General features: G+C 41.0%; 1 protein-coding gene across 3 annotated transcripts; it reads right to left on the reverse strand.

Moving 5' to 3' along the window:
* Nucleotides 1–9,174: 9,174 nt before the first annotated feature.
* On the reverse strand, nt 9,175–19,360 carry LOC113646150 (NACHT, LRR and PYD domains-containing protein 12-like). Of its 3 annotated transcripts, XM_047817013.1 has the most exons (6): nt 19,207–19,360; nt 17,719–17,847; nt 15,601–15,902; nt 14,028–15,555; nt 12,028–12,222; nt 9,175–9,771 (listed from the first exon to the last, which is right to left on the reverse strand). In XM_047817013.1, the coding sequence occupies exons 2-6, from the start codon at nt 17,769–17,771 to the stop codon at nt 9,483–9,485; spliced, it is 2,367 nt and encodes a 788-aa protein (XP_047672969.1). In that variant the 5' UTR covers nt 17,772–17,847; nt 19,207–19,360; the 3' UTR covers nt 9,175–9,482. The 3 variants fall into 3 exon arrangements, with proteins under 3 accessions (XP_047672969.1, XP_047672968.1, XP_047672970.1); XM_047817012.1 differs by having other exon boundaries at nt 14,028–15,902; XM_047817014.1 differs by lacking the exon at nt 9,175–9,771 and adding an exon at nt 12,257–12,313 and having other exon boundaries at nt 12,053–12,172; nt 14,028–15,902; nt 19,207–19,359.
* Nucleotides 19,361–19,739: the final 379 nt, after the last annotated feature.

The raw sequence follows: 19,739 nt of genomic DNA on the forward strand, positions 1-19,739 counted from the left end.
TCCTCACTAAAGCTGGATCATGTTGATAGACTTGTGTTTCTAACTAAAACCTTGACAACACAAATGTATAGTACAAATACTGACATGTATAGTGTAGGTTTAGTTCATTCAGCTCTGAATCATTCTGTTTTCTACAGTGGAGTCTTATTACAATTTAATTTTATTATAACAGTTAGAGTGTAAAACAGACCCACTTGTACACTGAACACAATTTTACATCTTCTTATATTATAATACACAGAACTTCTTTATTTCTCTTCTGTTTATAACCAGCTTTACTGGTTTGACTGTAAAAAAATCATAAGTAAATATAAGTGAATAAAAAAGCTGATAGCTGACAGATAACTGCCTCTTGATGATCACTTTAACCTTCATCATGCAGCCCTTCTGCCCCTGATGGAGGGTAAATCCATCAATTCTATATTCTGATAGTGTGAGCTGACCAGAGACTCTTGTGTAATTTTAGTCTCCAAGTTCTATTTATTTCCATCATTTCCATGTCAGTGCTGCTTTTAAACCCTGCAGCTCACACAGTACATTTAGTTTGTGTCCCAGCTCCAGTTTGTGTCATTAGTTCCAAAGTTTTAGTAAATTTCACAATAATTTCAGACACATTGCAGTCACATCAGAGAATGTGAGAAATCATCAGTGTGCAGTGAAAAGAAACAATCTTCCTCCTCAGGACATTGATGATGAACCTAAAACTTCTGCTTCAGTCTCACTATTAGAGAATGTGTCTTACTGAGGAGAAGGTCATGTTGTGAGAGTGCACTTTCATCAGCACTAATTATATTGTATTTTGAAGCAGATTTGTGTTTATATTCTAATATATGGTGCAGTTTAAAAAGGATGCAAATTACTGGCAAAAGCGGCCACAACAAAGATGGGGTCTATGTAGGTCAGCTCGGGCAATCACAGATGCACAATGATGTAGGTGCTAGAGATACTGAAAAGAGCAATGGCAGACATAACGATGTTTAGAGCAGTTCACCGGGAGTCTCACGAATATTATCGAGTATTCTAGAGTATTCTACTGAAAATTTCATAGATTAATTAATGGAGTAATCGGATAAAATGGATTTTTGTTTATTTTTGTTTTTGTTTGTTTATGCTGGTGTTTATTACTAATGAATTGTGTTATGTGGTGTGATGCAATTGGTGCACTGTTATCTTATCAACTATTATCTGTCTGGCACCCCATATCAGCAAAACAGATGAGGGTGCTGGGAAGGAGAACCCAAACGAGTGCACAGGCCTGGACAGGTTTCAGCCTGGAAACGTGAAAGGTGGGGTGGATGCGCAACACTCTGGGCAGCTTGAGCTGGACCGCAGCTGGATTGATAACCTTAGATATAGGGGACGGTCCAACAAAACGGGGAGCCAGCTTCCTGCATGCTATCTTCAATGGGAGGTCTTTGGTGGAAAGCCACCCCGTTGCCCGACACGGTAAGGAGGAGCGGGGTGGCGTCTGTGGTTGGCCCAGTGAGCATAGCTCTGGGAAGATCTCAGCAAGGCGAGGCGGGCTCTTCTCCAGACTCGACGACAGCGCCTCACGAGGGCCAAGGCCGAGGGAACCGAGGCTTCTAGCTCCTGTTTGGAGAATAATGGGGGTTGATAGCCATAGGCAGCCTGAAAAGGGGACAGACCCGTGGCAGCATTTGGCAGAGAGTTATGGGCATACTCGACCCAAACAAGGTTGGAGGCCCAAGACGAATGATCCTCGGCACAGAGGAGGCGGAGACCTGTCCCCAGCTCCTGGACTGGGGGTGAAACCCAGAGGAGAGGCTAATGGAGACGCCTAAGAGCTGGCGGAATTCCTTCCAAAAATTGGAGGTGTACTGGGGTCCTCTGTCAGAGACTATTTTCCGAGGAATGCCGTGGAGCCGGAAAACGTGTTGGAGACGGAGCAACGCCGTTTCCTTGGCTGAAGGGAGTTTGGGCAGGGGGACAAAATGGACGAGCTTAGAAAAGCGATCGACCACAGAGAGGATAGCAGAGTAGCCATCAGAAAGAGGGAGGCCGGTGACGAAATCAAGTGAGATGTGAGACCAAGGTCTGTAAGGGATCGGCAGGGGCTGCAGGAGGCCGGCTGGGCGAGATCGGGAGCTCTTGTGTTGCGCACATACTGGGCAGGCTGTGACAAATTCCCGTGCGTCACGTCTGAGCGAAGGCCACCAGAAACGTCGCTGGAGAACCGATAGGGTCCGAGGGAAACCGGGGTGACAGAAAAGCAGAGAGTTGTGACACCACTGAAGAACTTGGGTACGGAGCTGGTTAGGGACATAAAGTTTGCCTTCAGGACAGTCAGAAAGAACCGGCAGGTTAGACATGGCTTGCTGAACCCTTCTCTCTATCCCGAGTTGAAGCGCCCGAACAGTGACAGAGGGGGGAAGAATGTGTTCAGCAACGGCCTCGATGGGATCGGGGGAGAACTGACGAAAGAGAGCATCTGGCTTCCCATTCTTCGTTCCCGGCCGATAAGACAGCACAAAGTTAAACCTGCCGAAAAAGAGTGCCCAACGAGCCAGTCGGGGTTTCAGTCTCTTGGCAGTCCAGAGATATTCAAGATTCTTATGGTCTGTCTAGACCAGAAACGGTAGTTCTGCACACTCCAATCAGTGCCGCCATTCCTCCAGGGCGAGTTTGACTGCCAGTAGCTCACGTTCGCGGATAGTGTAGTTACGTTCAGACGAGGAGAGACGGCGTGAAAAGAAAGCACACGGGTGAACTTTATTGTCCTTGACATACCTTTGAGACAAAACGGCCCCAACTCCGGGATATCAGATGCATCAACTTCAACCACAAATTGTCGAGTGAAATCCGGCAAGGAGAGGATGGGGGCAGAGGTAAAAAGCTGCTTCAGCTTCTTGAAGGCTTGCTCGGCTTGAGGCCCCCAAGAATAAGGTTGAAGAGGAGAAGTGAGCAGGTGCAAGGGTGCAGCAACCGAGCTGTAGCCCCGGATGAATCGCCGATAGAAATTAGCGAATCCCAAGAACTGCTGGAGCTGCTTACATGTTCCAGGGCAGGGCCAGTCCCTAACAGCCTTGATTCTGTCAGGATCCATCCGAACACTCCTTGCTGCCAGAATGAAGCCCAAGAAGGTCGTTTTCATGACATGGAAATCACATTTCTCTGCCTTCACATATAACTGGTTCTGCAAAAGCCTCTGGAGTACTGCACGGATGTGACGGGTGTGTTCCTCAGGTGTGCAGGAGAAAATGAGGATGTCGTCCAGGTAAACAAACACAAATAGGTTTAACATGTCCCGTAAAACGTCATTAACCAGTGCTTGGAATACTGCTGGGGCATTGGTGAGGCCAAACGGCATCACCCGGTACTCGTAATGGCCAGTGGGAGTGTTGAATGCGGTCTTCCATTCGTCGCCCTCACGGATGCGGACTAGGTGATAGGCATTCCGAAGGTCCAGCTTGGAGAAAATGGTGGCCCCCTGGAAGAGCTCAAAAGTGGAGGCCATGACAGGCAACGGGTAGCAATTTTAATGGTGATGGCGTTAAGACCCCGATAGTCGATACAGGGTCGTAGAGTCCCCTCTTTCTTCTCCAAAAAGAAAAAACCTGCACCAGCTGGGGATGAAGACGGGCGAATAATGCCTGACTCCAAGGACTCCTGTATATACTGGATCATGGCTTCCCTTTCAGGCTTGGATACGTGGTACAGGTGTACAGTGCCTGGCAGGAGGTCGATAGCACAGTCATAAGGTCTGTGCGATGGTAGGGAAGTGGCACGAGCTCTACTGAACACTTGTCCCAGATCATGGTATTCAGCAGGCACCAGAGAGAGATCGGGGGGCAGGTCCTCCTTGACTGATAACGAGCGGGGTGCCAAGGTAGTCAGGCAATGAGCCTGGCAGTAGATCCCCCAACCAATGACCCGGCCGCTGGACCAATCCAGGTGAGGGTTATGTTTCTGCAGCCAAGGTAATCCAAACATGACTGGTGCGGGGGGCGAAGGGATAACGAGGAAGGAGATCCACTCCGTGTGTTCACTGGTGATGGACACCAGCAGGGGCTTGGTGCGGTAGCGAGCTCGGTGAAGGATATGGCCATCCAGGGCCCGTACTTGGAGACTGGTGGGTAGAGGTTCAGTCTCATCAAGGAACTCCCTGTCAGCTCCAGAGTCAACGAAGACTGCTAGATCATGTTCTTGGCTCTTGATCTGGAAACGGGCTCGGAGAAGTGGCTTGGGGGAGGCTAGACACCAGAGGCTCACCGCAGGCTCCTCCTTCAATGGTGAGCCCTGTCTTTTGCTGGGCATGCGAAGGCAAAGTGTCCTGCCTTGCCACAGTAAAGACAGAGGTCGTGGGCCCGGCGCCGCTCCTTCTCTGCTGCGGACAGGAGACGCCGTCCTATCTCCATGGGCTGGGGAGCTGGAGGCGAATGCGATCTGTTAGACTCCGAGCGGGTTTTGACATATGGGTTTCTGGGAGGCCCATATGACCTGTCTGGTTCGACAGGGGGCTTGGCATACGGGGTTCTGGGAGGCCAGGAACGGGTTGGGCGTCCCTCCTCTCTTCGTTCCTGGATACGCCGATCGATCCTGGTTGCCAGACAAACCAGGTCGTCAAGCTCGTGAGGGAGTTCTCGGGCCGTGAGTTCATCCTTCACCTGGGGGGACAAGCCACGGTAGAACGCGTCGTAGAGCGCCGTGGGGTTCCAGCCACTGTCCCCAGCTGCCATGCGGAAATCCACAGCGTAATCAGCCACTGAGCAGGACCGCTGAGATGATTCGAACAAGGCTCAAGTGGGTTGCGCTGACACCCCAGCATAACTTTAAGAGGGAAAGTGTTACAATGTGACTCTCAGAGAGACAGTGGCGGAGCCAGAGGGGTGTCCGGGGTGGCACTGAACAATTAAAAAAAAATCAGTATTTTATGCTTAAATGTATTATATCCATGTGTAATATTTTTACATAGGTTCAATAAAAAAAAAGAAAAGAAAGACAAAGATATCGGACTTCTTTTTAAAGAAGCAAACACATACAGATCAGGTGCAAACAGACCCCAGCCCCGCCCCCAGCCCCTGCATCACCACAGTACCCCAGAGCAGTCAGTCAGTCAGTCAGTTAGTCACATGTCCAGTTCAGTATTTAAGTTTAGCTTGTTATAGATGGTTTCATCAGTTTAGGCTTTACATAAATATATAATAATGTGTTGATTTAAAGTTGTTCAAGTTTTGATATAGCTATGGCATTTTCCATCCATCCATCCATCTTCTACCACTTATCTGGGGCCGGGTTGCGGGGGCACCCTACGGAGGAAACTCATTTCGGCCGCCTGTATCCTATGCTATGGCATTATATTGTGATTATAGATTAAAGATTCTGGGTTTAAGCTCCATTCAAAGGCAGAGCATCACATCAATGCCATGTATGCTTGGAATCAGTATAAAAAGTCTATTGACAGCAACTCATCAATGCTAGATGTCATAAATCAGGACCGTAAAAAGAAAGTGGAGGAAAACTGCTTACATAAAAACCATTGCAGATGTGCTACTATTAACTGCCACCCTAAATATAGCACAGAGAGGTCATAGAGAGTCTGATGACTCTCAAAACAAGGGCAATTTTTTGTCAATCTTAGAAGAAATAGCAAAACATGACCCTGTCATAGATAAAAGGATGAATGCATTTGGTAATGCAAAGTATACAAGCCAACAAATTAGGGCTGGGCGATATGGCTGAAAACTGTATCATGATATCAGTGTTTCATTTCGGTTGTTATCGATAATTATTGATTTTTTTTATGACCCATTTAAAATATGGACCAGGAGAAGAATATATTACATTTAAACATTTTTATTTTAAACTGAACCTTCCTCTGATCAGAATCCCCTCAGTTATTAAGACAGAAATGTCACCAACCAGGAAACCTCCAATAATTATAATGTAAACATGAGTCTAAAGTCACAATGAACACTTAACTATTATCTCTTAACATTTAAGGTGAGAAATGACAGAAAATGTAAGAAATGTTTAATAAAGTGTAATACAATTGTGCAAAGTGTTAAATATAAACAGAGAAAGCTGAGAATTTAGTGCAGGTTTAGTGTGAGGAAGTTCACTAGCTGTTCACCTTCTGGTGAATAAAGTGTGTAAAATATGTGCAGTGTTTAGTAAAGAGAAATAAACCTGAGGTAGACTGAGATACGTCTGTAATATAAAACACAGACCTGAGGTAGACTGAGATACGTCTGTAATATAAAACACAAACCTGAGGTAGACTGAGATACGTCTGTAATATAAAACACAAACCTGAGGTAGACTGAGATACGTCTGTAATATAAAACACAGACCTGAGGTAGACTGAGATACGTCTGTAATATAAAACACAGACCTGAGGTAGACTGAGATACGTCTGTAATATAAAACACAGACCTGAGGTAGACTGAGATACGTCTGTAATATAAAACACAGACCTGAGGTAGACTGAGATACGTCTGTAATATAAAACACAGACCTGAGGTAGACTGAGATACGTCTGTAATATAAAACACAGACCTGAGGTAGACTGAGATACGTCTGTAATATAAAACACAGACCTGAGGTAGACTGAGATACGTCTGTAATATAAAACACAGACCTGAGGTAGACTGAGATACGTCTGTAATATAAAACACAGACCTGAGGTAGACTGAGATACGTCTGTAATATAAAACACAGACCTGAGGTAGACTGAGATACGTCTGTAATATAAAACACAGACCTGAGGTAGACTGAGATACGTCTGTAATATAAAACACAAACCTGAGGTAGACTGAGATACGTCTGTAATATAAAACACAGACCTGAGGTAGACTGAGATACGTCTGTAATATAAAACACAGACCTGAGGTAGACTGAGATACGTCTGTAATATAAAACACAGACCTGAGGTAGACTGAGATACGTCTGTAATATAAAACACAGACCTGAGGTAGACTGAGATACGTCTGTAATATAAAACACAGACCTGAGGTAGACTGAGCTACGTCTGTAATATAAAACACAGACCTGAGGTAGACTGAGATACGTCTGTAATATAAAACACAAACCTGATACACTACAGTAACATTGTGTGGAATATAAGACCTGCAGAAAGATGAAAAACTAACTCAATTTATTCTTACTCTAATCATACTGGAAGTTGAACTATTCAAGTATATTTTTGTAGACTTATAATATAAGATATAAGATAAAATATGTTTTTGCTTAATTAAAGAGCAATATTAAATATACAAAATAAGACGTTTCTCTTAAAATTAACAACTAATTTGTTTCCTTTTTTAGAAAAATGAACTTTTATTTTTTAAATGCATAGTATGCAATGCATGCAACAATATTTTCTATCACAAATAAACATTTAAATTTTACCCATTGTTTCTCTGTCTGTACTTGTGCTGTGAACAATGACAAAGTTGACTGAGAAGAATTAAGTTCATTTAAGTGCCAAACATTCTGGGCTGTAAATGAACCCTTTTCTGAGATGCAAAAACAAAAAAATAATAAATTATTTTCAAATTCCTTTTTTAAAGTATCAAAACTAAGGCATACGTTAAAGTAAATAGTAATAATAATACAAAAATATTGCCTTTAAGTCGTGCAACTTAACTTTCAGAACTAAAAGATACTAAATCTACAGTTCAGCCATAACAAACCTTTACTGTGTAATTTGGATGCTTAGTGGGATTTAAGAGGCAAAAAACATGGACAGGAACTTGGACCTAGAGACCATGCATGGTTTCACACCGAGTGCTTTAAGCGCATATATATATATATATATATATATATATATATATATATATATATATATATATATATATATATATATACACACACACACACACACACACACACACACACACACACAGTGTTGGGCAGTAACTTTTGACAGTAACTAATACTGTAGCGTGTTAGTTTTTTAAATAAAGTAACTCCGTTACCGTTACTATATGGTGCGTTACCCGTTACTTTTTTAGATGAATTAATTTGGCTGAAGTGTAGCCTACAGCCTTAACTGTTTACAGCAGCGACACATTGTAGGATTGGTGGATGCCAACCTGTACACAAGAAGATGCACTGTGGGCGTGTGTCCGTTTATTCAAGTATGTCAGCAGTAATTCCGAAACACATGGGCTATAGACCGCCCACACTGACAATTGATTGGTTGACTCACCGAAACAAGCCCCCTCCCTCTCTGCCGTGCGCTACAAGGTTTAGAGCACATACTTGAACACTTGTCTCTGTCGCGCATGCGCGCTCTTGCTCGCTCGCTCTAGATTCTGAGAGATTGTAACTAATTTGTCTGGTTTTGTGTTTGTAGACCATAACGCATAAAAGGGCATTAATGGGAACATTAAAGAACGTTCTTTAAAAAAGTTACTAAAAAGTTACTTTTAACAGTAACGCATTGTAATCAAGTGCAAGTAATCAATCAGGTGCAAGTAATCAATAACGTAATTGAGTTACTTTTTGAGTGAAGTAACTAGTAACTGTATCTAGTTACTAGTGTTTTAGTACTCGAGATCGGTCACTTTTTAAAGGGCTTGGTCCCGTCTCGGAATCGACCGCATTTTTACTCGGTCTCGTCTCGGACGAAGAGGACTCGGGATTTCATTTCAAGACCAGTCAAGACCTAAACTGAGGACATATCATGAAATTATTTGTTAACATCATTACTGTGATTGGACAATAAACTTTGTTTAAAAGTGGCGTTTTTCAGAGAAGAACTGTGAGATAATGCAAGGCCTTCAGTCTCTCCACCCAAAGAGTAAGACATTCTTAAACAAGGAGCCTTTGTTTGCCTTTGCTCAGAGCTTTCAGTCAAATTTAGAGGACCTTAAGTGACTTTTTGATAGGAGAGAAAAAAGTGGAAGGGACAGACCATCTAATCTCTTTGAATTTGTTGTGTTCCTAGAACCTTATAAAGAGAACTTCCATGAGCTATTTCGGCTTTGTAAGATTTCTGTTGTCACACCAGTGAGCAGTGCTTCTTGTGAGAGAAGCTTCTCAGCTTTAAACCTGATTAAAACTCACCTTAGGACAACAATGATCTCGCTCTCTCAACATGGATGAGTTTGTGAAACATTTCGCACATTCTCACAAGAACCACAGAATTATGCTGTTTTAACTCTAACTGGGATCTGTATTTACCTGTTTGTAAAATTGATAGGCACCAAAAATTACCAGTGTTTTTATTAAATTTCTGCAATTTTTGATTGTATGTTTAATATTTTTGTATATACTTTGTAAATGTGTATATTTAAATAAAATGTGTTATTCATGTTACACAAATGTTTTCTTATCTCCTTGGTGCTTAATCTTTATTATCTGAACATATTTGGACATTTTCAGCACTACCTGATTATATAGGCCTATTTATGAAAGTGTGTGTGACATACACAAGATAAAATTATAACATAATACATTATAAATTATAAAATAGATGATGAGAGATATATTCTACCTCTAATGAGCAATTATGGGATTCACAAATGCTCCCTGTAACAGTAATTTGTGTCACAGTCTGTGGGACCCCTAAAGTTGCCTTGCCCCCCCCCCGTATAAAACTCTAGTTCTGCCACTGTAGAGAGATGATCTTCCCCCAGTGTCTCCAGTTTACAGTGAGGATTCTCCAGTACAGCAGAGAGAATCTTCACTCCTGAGTCTCCTAGTTTATTCCCAGACAGATCCAGGTGTCTCAGGTGTGAGGGGTTTGATCTCAGAGCTGAAGTCAGAGCAGCACAACCTTCATCTGAGACATCACAACCCCACAACCTGTATAGAGACACAATGACACACTCTTCATCAACATGAATGTAACTTTGAGCTGCAGATCATTTTATTATTTCAGTTTTACATTTTATTTCACTGTAAAGATCTTTACTACAATTACACATGTAATTGTATCCACAACTATTATTTTTGTAAGAAAACTATTTAAACACCCCCCCCCCACACACACACACACACAGCTTCAATAGGATTGTGTCACCTGTCAACATTAGTGTGTATGGACACATAGTGTACATGATATTTAAAGTCTATCATTTCAAACACAGGATATTTTTTATTTAAACATAAAGGCTATGATGATAAATCATGAAGGAAAATCTAACTAATGATATTAGATAAATTCATTCATCTTCTACCGCTTATCTGAACTTCTCGGGTCACGGGGAGCCTGTGCCTATCTCAGGCGTCATCGGGCATCGAGGCAGGATACACCCTGGACGGAGTGCCAACCCATCACAGGGCACACACACACTCTCATTCACTCACACACACACACACACACACACTACGGACAATTTCCCAGAGATGCCAATCAACCTACCATGCATGTCTTTGGACCGGGGGAGGAAACCGGAGTACCCGGAGGAAACCCCCGAGGCACGGGGAGAACATGCAAACTCCACACACACAAGGTGGAGGTGGGAATCGAACCCCCAACCCTGGAGGTGTGAGGCGAACGTGCTAACCGCTAAGCCACCGTAACCCCTATTAATAAATTATAAATTATTGTTTTAAAATAACCCATAAATCACAGAAATTGTTTTAGCTTAGATTTATTTTCAGTCTATGAGGAGATTCATTATATTTGACTGATTATTATTTAGTTTGGTGATATTTAAAATAATTTTATTAAAGTGATTAAAAAGTGCACGATGTTTGAAAAATGCTTCAGAAAACTGAGTCGGGCCAACAAACAAAACAAACATGTAGCCAATGAGAAGAAAGGGGCGTATCTTGTCAATATGCAGCGGAGAGAGTGTTCAGTGCGCATGTCTGACATCGACTGAAAGCGATTGAAGAAAGCGATTGAAACATTGACATGGCGGACAAAAACGAAAAGCGATAAAAGGCTTACGATAAGGCAAGAAGCGGGAACCGAGTTAATATAGGATCAGCTTTAGAGCGCTGGAGAGAACTGAACGTCTTCGGTGTGAAACGGAGCTAAACTTTTCACGGTACAACGCACAGTACTACAAACACACATTTGTATTACCATAGTATTACTCATTGTGTTCATTTATATGTAAATATTTCCCCTCGGCCAGCTGCCCCAGCAGGTTCCGCCATAATAGTTGCCTGGGTTACCTATGTATGTGTGGGCGGAGCTATCAATAAAGAGGTGGGACCCATTTGGGTTAGAGGTGTGTTTGTTTTGGATATCAAATGTCAACATTGGCATTCAAACATCGTGCACCGCTCCTTTAACAGAATAGTCAGAATGAACCACTGCCCCCCCCCATCATATAATATGAAATAAATTCATTGAGTGTTTTAATTGGAGTTAAAATGATGGTGTTGCCCCATGTACTCCTAAACCAACTGCAGTTCTGTTCTTCAGCTCTCAGATGAGTCCAATCTCCACTCTGACACTGTTCTCCAGTGTAAACACAAACTGAAACACATTTCATCTTATTATATCCTCTGATTACAGTGTAGGAGTTTCAGGGGTAAAGACACAGTGTGGTGTCTGTTTCAGAGAAGATAAAGTCTTTATTAAACTAGTCTGTTACACGACTAAACACCACACAGAAATGTTACTGAGCAACGTCACTCAATGAAGCTTCTTAAAGCAGCAGCTCATAGTGAGTGACAACTGGGGTTTATTAATAACTCTAACATTATAACAGAGTTTATGTAGGTGGGCCAGGACTCCACATGGGTGGGACCAGGACCCTGGAGCTTCACCAGTGATATTAATTTATTATATTATTATTATTGATATTAAGTTTATTTGAGCTGCAAAAGTTTTGATAGCTTTAAAAAATAATGAATTTTTTATATTTTTAGATTTTTTCTCTTGTTTACTCATTTATTTATTTATTTATTTGATTATTTATTTATTATTTGTTTGTTTGTTTATTTATTTATTTAATTCCTAAGTGAGAAAACTCATCACTTAATGACTAATGTATTTGTTCTGAATGTTGTAGTGTTACAGAACATTTCAGGTGAAAAACAACACTGTATATAACTGCTGCTTTTAGTGAGTTATTGTGAGTCACAGAGAGATGATCTTACCCCAGTGTCTCCACTTTACAGTGAGGATTCTCCAGTCCAGCACAGAGCATCTTCACTCCTGAGTCTCCTAGTTTAGTCCCAGACAGATCCAGTGTTTCCACAGTCAGATGAAGTTCTCTCAGTTTGGAGGTTTCTGATCTGAGCGCTGAGAACAGAGGTGACAAACTTTTTACTCCAAGTGAATAACAGCTGATACTAAAGGAAATAAAATAAAACATAATGAACTCACACAAATGATCAAACTCGTCCTCAAAGCTTTCACTGAACCTTCTCATTGTTATAAATACTGAAAGTACAAACACCAGTTAGACAATATGGTTAAAGTGACACTGCAGTCCACATCTACATGTTGATGTCATTAAAATGGGTAAAGTTAGTGTTTAACTACAGCTAACTAACTAGTATCTAGAGTAGGGTTGTCCCTGTCCTGTATAATATGGGATTGTCTTGTATTGAAAAAGACAAAGATCTCACATTAAACATTAGAGAATGTAACACTGACATTTAAACAATAATTCAACATCATAGAAGAGGAAAATGACCAAATGACCAAAGGTGTATGATGTATGTATGAGGTTGTTTGTGTAAAATATTAGTGTGTCAGAATGAGATGGAGACAGATGGCGAGACTGAAGGCTCAGAATCAGCTTAGGCAGATCTTGGTAATGTTCTACTGATCAGGACATGATCATGTGTTGTAATGTAGCTGATGATTGACAATGTTTTCCTTTCTTCAGTTTGTGTGTTTGAATCATATTTATAAAAACTCAGTGTAACAATGATCAGGGTCCTTCCTCTCTCATGCTTCATGTGGAGTGTTGGGTCCTGTTGTACAGCAGTACAAGTAAATTGTGAACCTTTTTACTCTTGTCTGTGATTCTCTCAACGCTTCCACAACATGAGCCACTTGGTTATAATCTGACCAGAAGTAACTACAGAGAATTCTGTTTAGGAATCAGACTGACATTAGCTAAAATCTTATCATGTAGTGTTATAGATTAGCATTAAAGGGAGCACTTTTCAGCTAAATGAACACTTTCTAATCAGACATGAACGTTATCACACAGGTTCATGCTAAACTTAGAGACAATAATCTATTAGAATCCTTTCAGTTTGTGTTCTGTACTAAACACAGTATGGAAACTGCTTTAGTGAAGGTCACTAATGATCTCCTGATGGCTGCTGATGCTGAACTCTTAACTATTCTTGTCCTGTTAGATTTGAGTGCAGACTTTAATACGGTTTCACACATTAAAATAATGTGGTATATAAAGTTTGGTATATATTTTATATGTCCACAAAACATGTCTCTGCTCTTCCACATTCCTGTCTCAACAATTCATGCTTAAATGAAATAAACCCTTGGTTTTCTCCGACTTTTTCAAAATTCTCAAAGGTTCTGAATATAGGTTCAAAATCTACTCTGTCCAAGTCCAACAGTCTCTCACTTTATATTGGTGCTTCCTCCTGCCTCTAGAGTCTTCATTCTCTGTCTCTAATTATTATTATTATTATTATTATTATTATTATTATTATTATTATTATTATCTAATGAGTAGAAGTCTTTACAAAGTCAGCTTTCTATGAAAGACCATTTCCACCTCACAAATAAAACTTAATAATGAAGAAAAACTTTTTGGGGATTAGAATTTGTCATTACTGCAGTAAACATGGTTCTTTATGTCTGGTACACAGGTGTGTTTAATATACATCAAACATCCAACATAAAACCAGCATTAACTTTATCATTATTGTAAGATATTAAGATAAGTCATAACTACAAAACTCCCTCAAATGTAATCACCTGCTTCTACATGTTTAATAGCTGCACTTCAGTATCATTCATTTATTAATGCAGTTTTTATTCCCTAATTTATCTATTTACATGAACTCCACTCTGTATCACCTTCAGGTCAGAACATCCCAAAGTCCATATTAGAGTGTGTTCAGTTTCTCTCTAACACTGTAACAGTAGAACAGTTATATTCACATTTACTTACATTGCTTTACTGGATGCTGTAATCACAGGCATCATCTTCAGAACAACATCTTCTCTTATCTTATCTGTACTGAAATATTTACTCTGATCAAACTCATCCAGCTCCTGTGCTGATGTCAGTAACACAAACACCAGAGCAGAAAGCTGGGAAGAAGAAAGTTCACTTTGTTTTCCAGATTTCAGGTAGTGTTGGATTTCCTCCACTAGAGAATCATCACCCAGTTCATTCAGACAGTGGAACAGAGTGATGGATTTCTCTGTAGGAAGATCTTTACTGATCATCTTCTTAATGTACTGAACTGTTTCCTGTGTGCTCTGAGGGTTACTTCCTGTCTGTGTTACTAAAACATGTAAGAGTTTCTGATTGGACTCCAGTGAGAGACCCAGAAGAAAGCGAAGGAAAAGATCCAGATGTCCAGTCTGACTTTCTAAAGTCTGATCTACAGCACTGATGTGTACACCTGAGATTGTGTTTTCTTCCATCCACCAGTTAGAGTATTGATTCTGTTTAAGAACATTTCTCTTCTTCTTCATGAAGGTCAGGTGCACATACAGAGCTGCGAGATGCTCCTGAATGCTCAGATGAACAAAGCAGTACACTTTACTGTGGTGAAGCCCAAACTCCTCTCTGAAGATCTGAGTACACACACCTGAGTACACTGCTGCTTCTGTCACATCAATACCACACTCTCTCAGGTCTTCATCATAGAAGATCAGGTTCCCTTTGATCAGCTGCTGAAAAGCCAGTTGTCCCAGTTTAAGAAGCATTTCTTCATCACTCTCCTGCTTCTTTGGGTATTTTTCTCTTATGATGTTTGTCTGAATGATGAGGAAGTGTGTGTACATTTGAGTCAGAGTCTTGGGGATCTCTCCACTCTCTGCTTCACCCAACATTCTCTCTAGAACAGTGGCTGTAATCCAGCAGAAGACTGGGATGTGACACATGATGTAGAGGCTTCTTAATGACTTCAGGTGTGTGATGATGTTATTGCCCAGGCTCTGATCACTGATCCTCTTCCTGAAGTACTCCTCCTTCTGTGGGTCATTGAACCCTCGTACCTCTGTGACTCGATCCACACACTCAGAGGGGATTTGATCAGCTGCTGCAGGTCTGGAGGTGATCCAGATGAGAGCAGAGGGAAGCAGATTCCCTTTGATCAGGTTTATCAGCAGCACAGGCACTGATGCTGATTCAGTTACATCACACACTCTCACTGTGTTCTGGAAATCTAGAGGAAAACGACACTCGTCCAATCCGTCAAAAATGAACAGAACCTTTTCCAAACTGGACATTTCTGTTTCTTTTGTTTCCTTAAAAAACACATGAAGGAGCTCCATCAGACTCAGTTTCTGGTCCTTCATCAAGTTCAGCTCTCTGAAAGGAAGTGGAAATATGAGGTGGACGTCCTGATTTACTTTCCCTTCAGCCCAGTCCACAATGAACTTCTGCACAGAGACGGTTTTTCCGATGCCAGCGACTCCCTTTGTCAGCACAGTTCTGATGGGTTTGTCTTGTTTAGATGATGTATTTGTCAGCACAGTTCTGATGGGTTTGTCTTGTTCAGATGATGTATTTGTCAGCACAGTTCTGATGGGTTTGTCTTGTTCAGATAAAGGCTTAAAGATGTCATTGCATTTGATTGGTGTTTCCTCTGTTGTTCTTCTCCTGGATGCTGCCTCCATCTGTCTCACCTCATGTTCATTATTGACTTGTCCACTGTCTCCCTCTGTGATGTAGAGCTCTGTGTAGATCTCATTCAGGAGTGTTTGGGTTGCCAGGTTTATTATCACTCCATTCAAACACTGAAACTTCTTCATCAGATTTAATTTGAACTTTTTCTGGAATTCATTTCCACCAGCAGATTCTGGGTCGTACCTGTGATATGGAGAAGCAGGAAGACACGGGGTTCATTTATTAGTCTTAATCATCTGTTTTCAGTAATCTAATCACTCTGTAGTATACAGACTATTATTTGGACACTTAAGCCATATTTGAATGCCATCGTATGAATTTCACTGCATTACAAAACAACATGTCATTTGAAGAAAGAAACCACAAGCAAACATTCCAATCACAACATTTCCCAATAAACAGACTGAGCGATATTTAAACACATAATAGTGGCTTTATTACAGTCAGAGTTCTAGTGTTGTAGTATTTAGTATTTAGTATTTTTGTACAGAATTTCTTTACATTACATTTAATTTTCACAAACATTTTACAGAAATAGGATTAACATGAGCTCTATTGTAAGTGCTGGTGGCTGATTTTGCAGCCGTAATCATTGACTTGGATGCAGCTCCCACTTGAAGCATGTCTCCAAGTCTGCCATCTTGATTGCCATTAGAGATGACAGTGGTCCCTCCAGGGACAGGCTGTGTCTAGTTTGTTTCCATTTTTCTGACCATTTATTTTTAAAGGAGCATCGAGAGGATGCAGCTCCGCTCTGGGCTTTAACCTTTTGGCCTGGTCTCTCTTTTTATCTGAGGGCTCAACTGTCTCCTGCTCTAAAGTCTCAGATAGACTTTCATGTTCCTCCTGTGTCTTTTCCTGCTGCTTCTCAGGGTCACAGGACTTCTTGGAGGGCTGATAAGCTCCCACATTGATACAAGCGTTCTTTTCTTGCCTGTCCCTGACACTTTAGATAACATCCTATAACAGAACATTCACATTTATCCACACTGACACCACCACCAGTCAGATATCTGGACATGATTGATGAGTTGTGATTGATATAAATAAAATCATTTTATTATGGGATGTCATTGACTTGACATTCTGTTCTTAGAAAACAATAATTAACATTAACTACTAGGCATGTCCAGATATTTGTGATATATATGATAAAGTTATGTAAAATAACTGCTCAGTGCTGCAAAACAAACAACTCTGCTAATGCTAACTTAATTCTATATAAACTATATAACAGCACAGGCCTATTAGTTACTAGCCTAAACTGGACGGAGACACGGAGCGCCCTGTAACTCACTGACCTGCCTGCGTTCACAGATCTGCAGATGGGAGGGAGAACAGCTGACTACACAGTTTATGGGAATAAATTTCCCTCACAGTTGGTCACAAAAAACTCACTACACTGTCTGTCTGGTCTCTCTGTGCGTTGCTTTGCGAATTCATGCGACGCGATTTTTTTTCCCCCTCACTGCTGAGCGAGTCTGCGTGAGAATATGGGGGTGTGGTGTGAGAATATGGGGGTGTGGTGTGAGAATATGGGGGTGTGGTGTGAGAATATGGGGGTGTGGCATGAGAATGTGGGGGTGTGGTATGAGAATGTGGGGGTGTGGCGTGAGAATATGGGGGTGTGGCGTGAGAATATGGGGTGTGACGTGAGAATATGGGGGTGTGGCATGAGAATGTGGGGGTGTGGCGTGAGAATATGGGGGTGTGGTGTGAGAATGTGGGGGTGTGGCGTGAGAATATGGGGGTGTGGCGTGAGAATATGGGGGTGTGGCGTGAGAATATGGGGTGTGGCGTGAGAATATGGGGGTGTGGCGTGAGAGCGTGAGGATTGGGTCAACTGCGTGAGTCTCACACTGAATGCGTGAGATTTGGCAGCCTTGCTAATAGTTATATACTGTAATAGTAAAACATTTGGTTAAATCATTTCATATTTACTGATAATAATTTAGATGTGAATATTTAATGACTAGAACACAAGGATGTTGTAGATTACCAGTTGTTTGATGGTGTAGAAACATTATCTGTGTCCAGATCAGGAGTCTCCATCTTTATATATTAGTAAAGTTTACACACAGCTGAGTCCTGAAGAGTCTGATCTCTTCTGATGGAATGGATCACACTCCTAGAAAACACACAAACAAATGTGCACAATCATTTTCACATCTTTATTCTGAAAGTTCTGCTCCTTTAGTGTAAAATATACCCCTGTAATGTTTAATTGCCCATAAAGTGACACCAGGGTTTTTCCTGGGTCAAAATTGGTCTTCGGTGGTGACTGACCCACATGGTCATCCACACACAGCAGAGAGTACCCTAGTACCCACATGACCCACAAGCCCAATACTGACAATAAATGTTACATTTAAAATAAATGCAAAGAAACAGTTTTTTTTTTTCTTATCCTATTTATGAATTAAAAAAAACATTCCACGACTGGCTTTTATAGTTTTGATAAAATCCTTTTTTGATAGACCTGATAATTATTTTAGTAAAATCATATGAATTAAAAAGTAGCATTAAAAACGTAGCGTTAAAAGGTGTAATAGTGTAATTTTTACCATATAAAATGTAATAAAATTAGCAGCTAGCAACAGCTTGCTTTGTGCTTTGATCTAGTTTCATCTCACTCCAGTCTAACTTTAAACTAAATGATTTTATAGGTAATTTACTACACATTGTCATTGGCCTTTACATACTGTGGGTTATTAAGGCTAAATTTTACTAAACACTTACGCTAAATGCGGTAAACACACTTACTTTCTCATTTCACACGTGTGTGTTCTTCTAAGAAGTAATGATTTGTTATACACAGATTCACACACTGACGCAGACCGACTGCTTTAACCATTCGTTATAATGAATCGGCTCAAAGGAGTCATTTGGTCGCGAATCGGACTTTAGCGGACGTGTTGTGTGGGAATCCTGGCTGTTATTACATCGCGAAAGATTTAACCAACCACAACCACACACACACACACACACACACACACACACACACACACACACACACACACACACACACACACACACACACACACACACACAATAACTGGATAGATTTTTCCGTTTATTTAAAAAGTTATATCAGCTGCATGTGCGAAATGCTTATCACAAGTTGTAAGAGAAAGGCAACTTTTTGACAGCAGGGGGGAGGGGGGGGAGGGGCTGTGCTCACTAACCTGCGTCACTCACAAAACCCAAGATTTTTATTTGTCCCAACACAATTATATAGAGCATATATATAACCAGCAGTGATCAAATCAAGAAAGCAAATTACACATCAAATAAGGCTTCGGCGGGACAAAAAATCGGTTTTGCGGCCGCCAAAAAATGTCAATGTAGGAAAAACCCTGAGGTGAAGAGAGGAAGCTGAAAACTGTACAGTACAAGAGTTAATAAGTACTTACGTCATACTGAGTTTAATATACAATATATCCACATTCTTCTAACACAAAGTCCATCAAATAACCTAATAACTTACCTTTAGTCAACAGGCCTCGTTCTGTCACATTAATATCACCGTTTCTGCTGCTGATAAAGATGTTTTAACTTGTACAAACGCTTAAATGGAGTCGATTCGGAGAAGAAACACTTTCACTTTCGGAAGAACACTAGATGTCGCCTTGTATACAGCAGTACATTGGAACGAATGCGTCAATAGAGCCGCCATCTTGGTACAGGGGATCCCCCCCCCCCTTCTTAATGCATCAGTGTCAATGTAGGCAAAGAAATAAAATCACCATAAATCATCATGAATGCGATTTTCTAGTTTGTTTGTTTTTTTGGTTCGTTCCAACGATCAGACATGTATTTATCATTAAGTCCAGAGAAAGTTTAAAGTTTTGATATTAAGATAATTTACTTTTTCACAATATAATACATAGAGCTAGTAGGTGTAAGTTTATTACTTACATTCTTCAACTTGAGTAAACTTCATATGAACAATCACTACTTACCTTATAGCTTACTGCATGTAACACTGCTACAATGGTGTGTGTGTGTGTGTGTACGTGT

The sequence above is a fragment of the Tachysurus fulvidraco genome, chromosome 8 (genome assembly GCF_022655615.1).
Source record: "Tachysurus fulvidraco isolate hzauxx_2018 chromosome 8, HZAU_PFXX_2.0, whole genome shotgun sequence".
Lineage (NCBI taxonomy): Eukaryota > Metazoa > Chordata > Actinopteri > Siluriformes > Bagridae > Tachysurus > Tachysurus fulvidraco.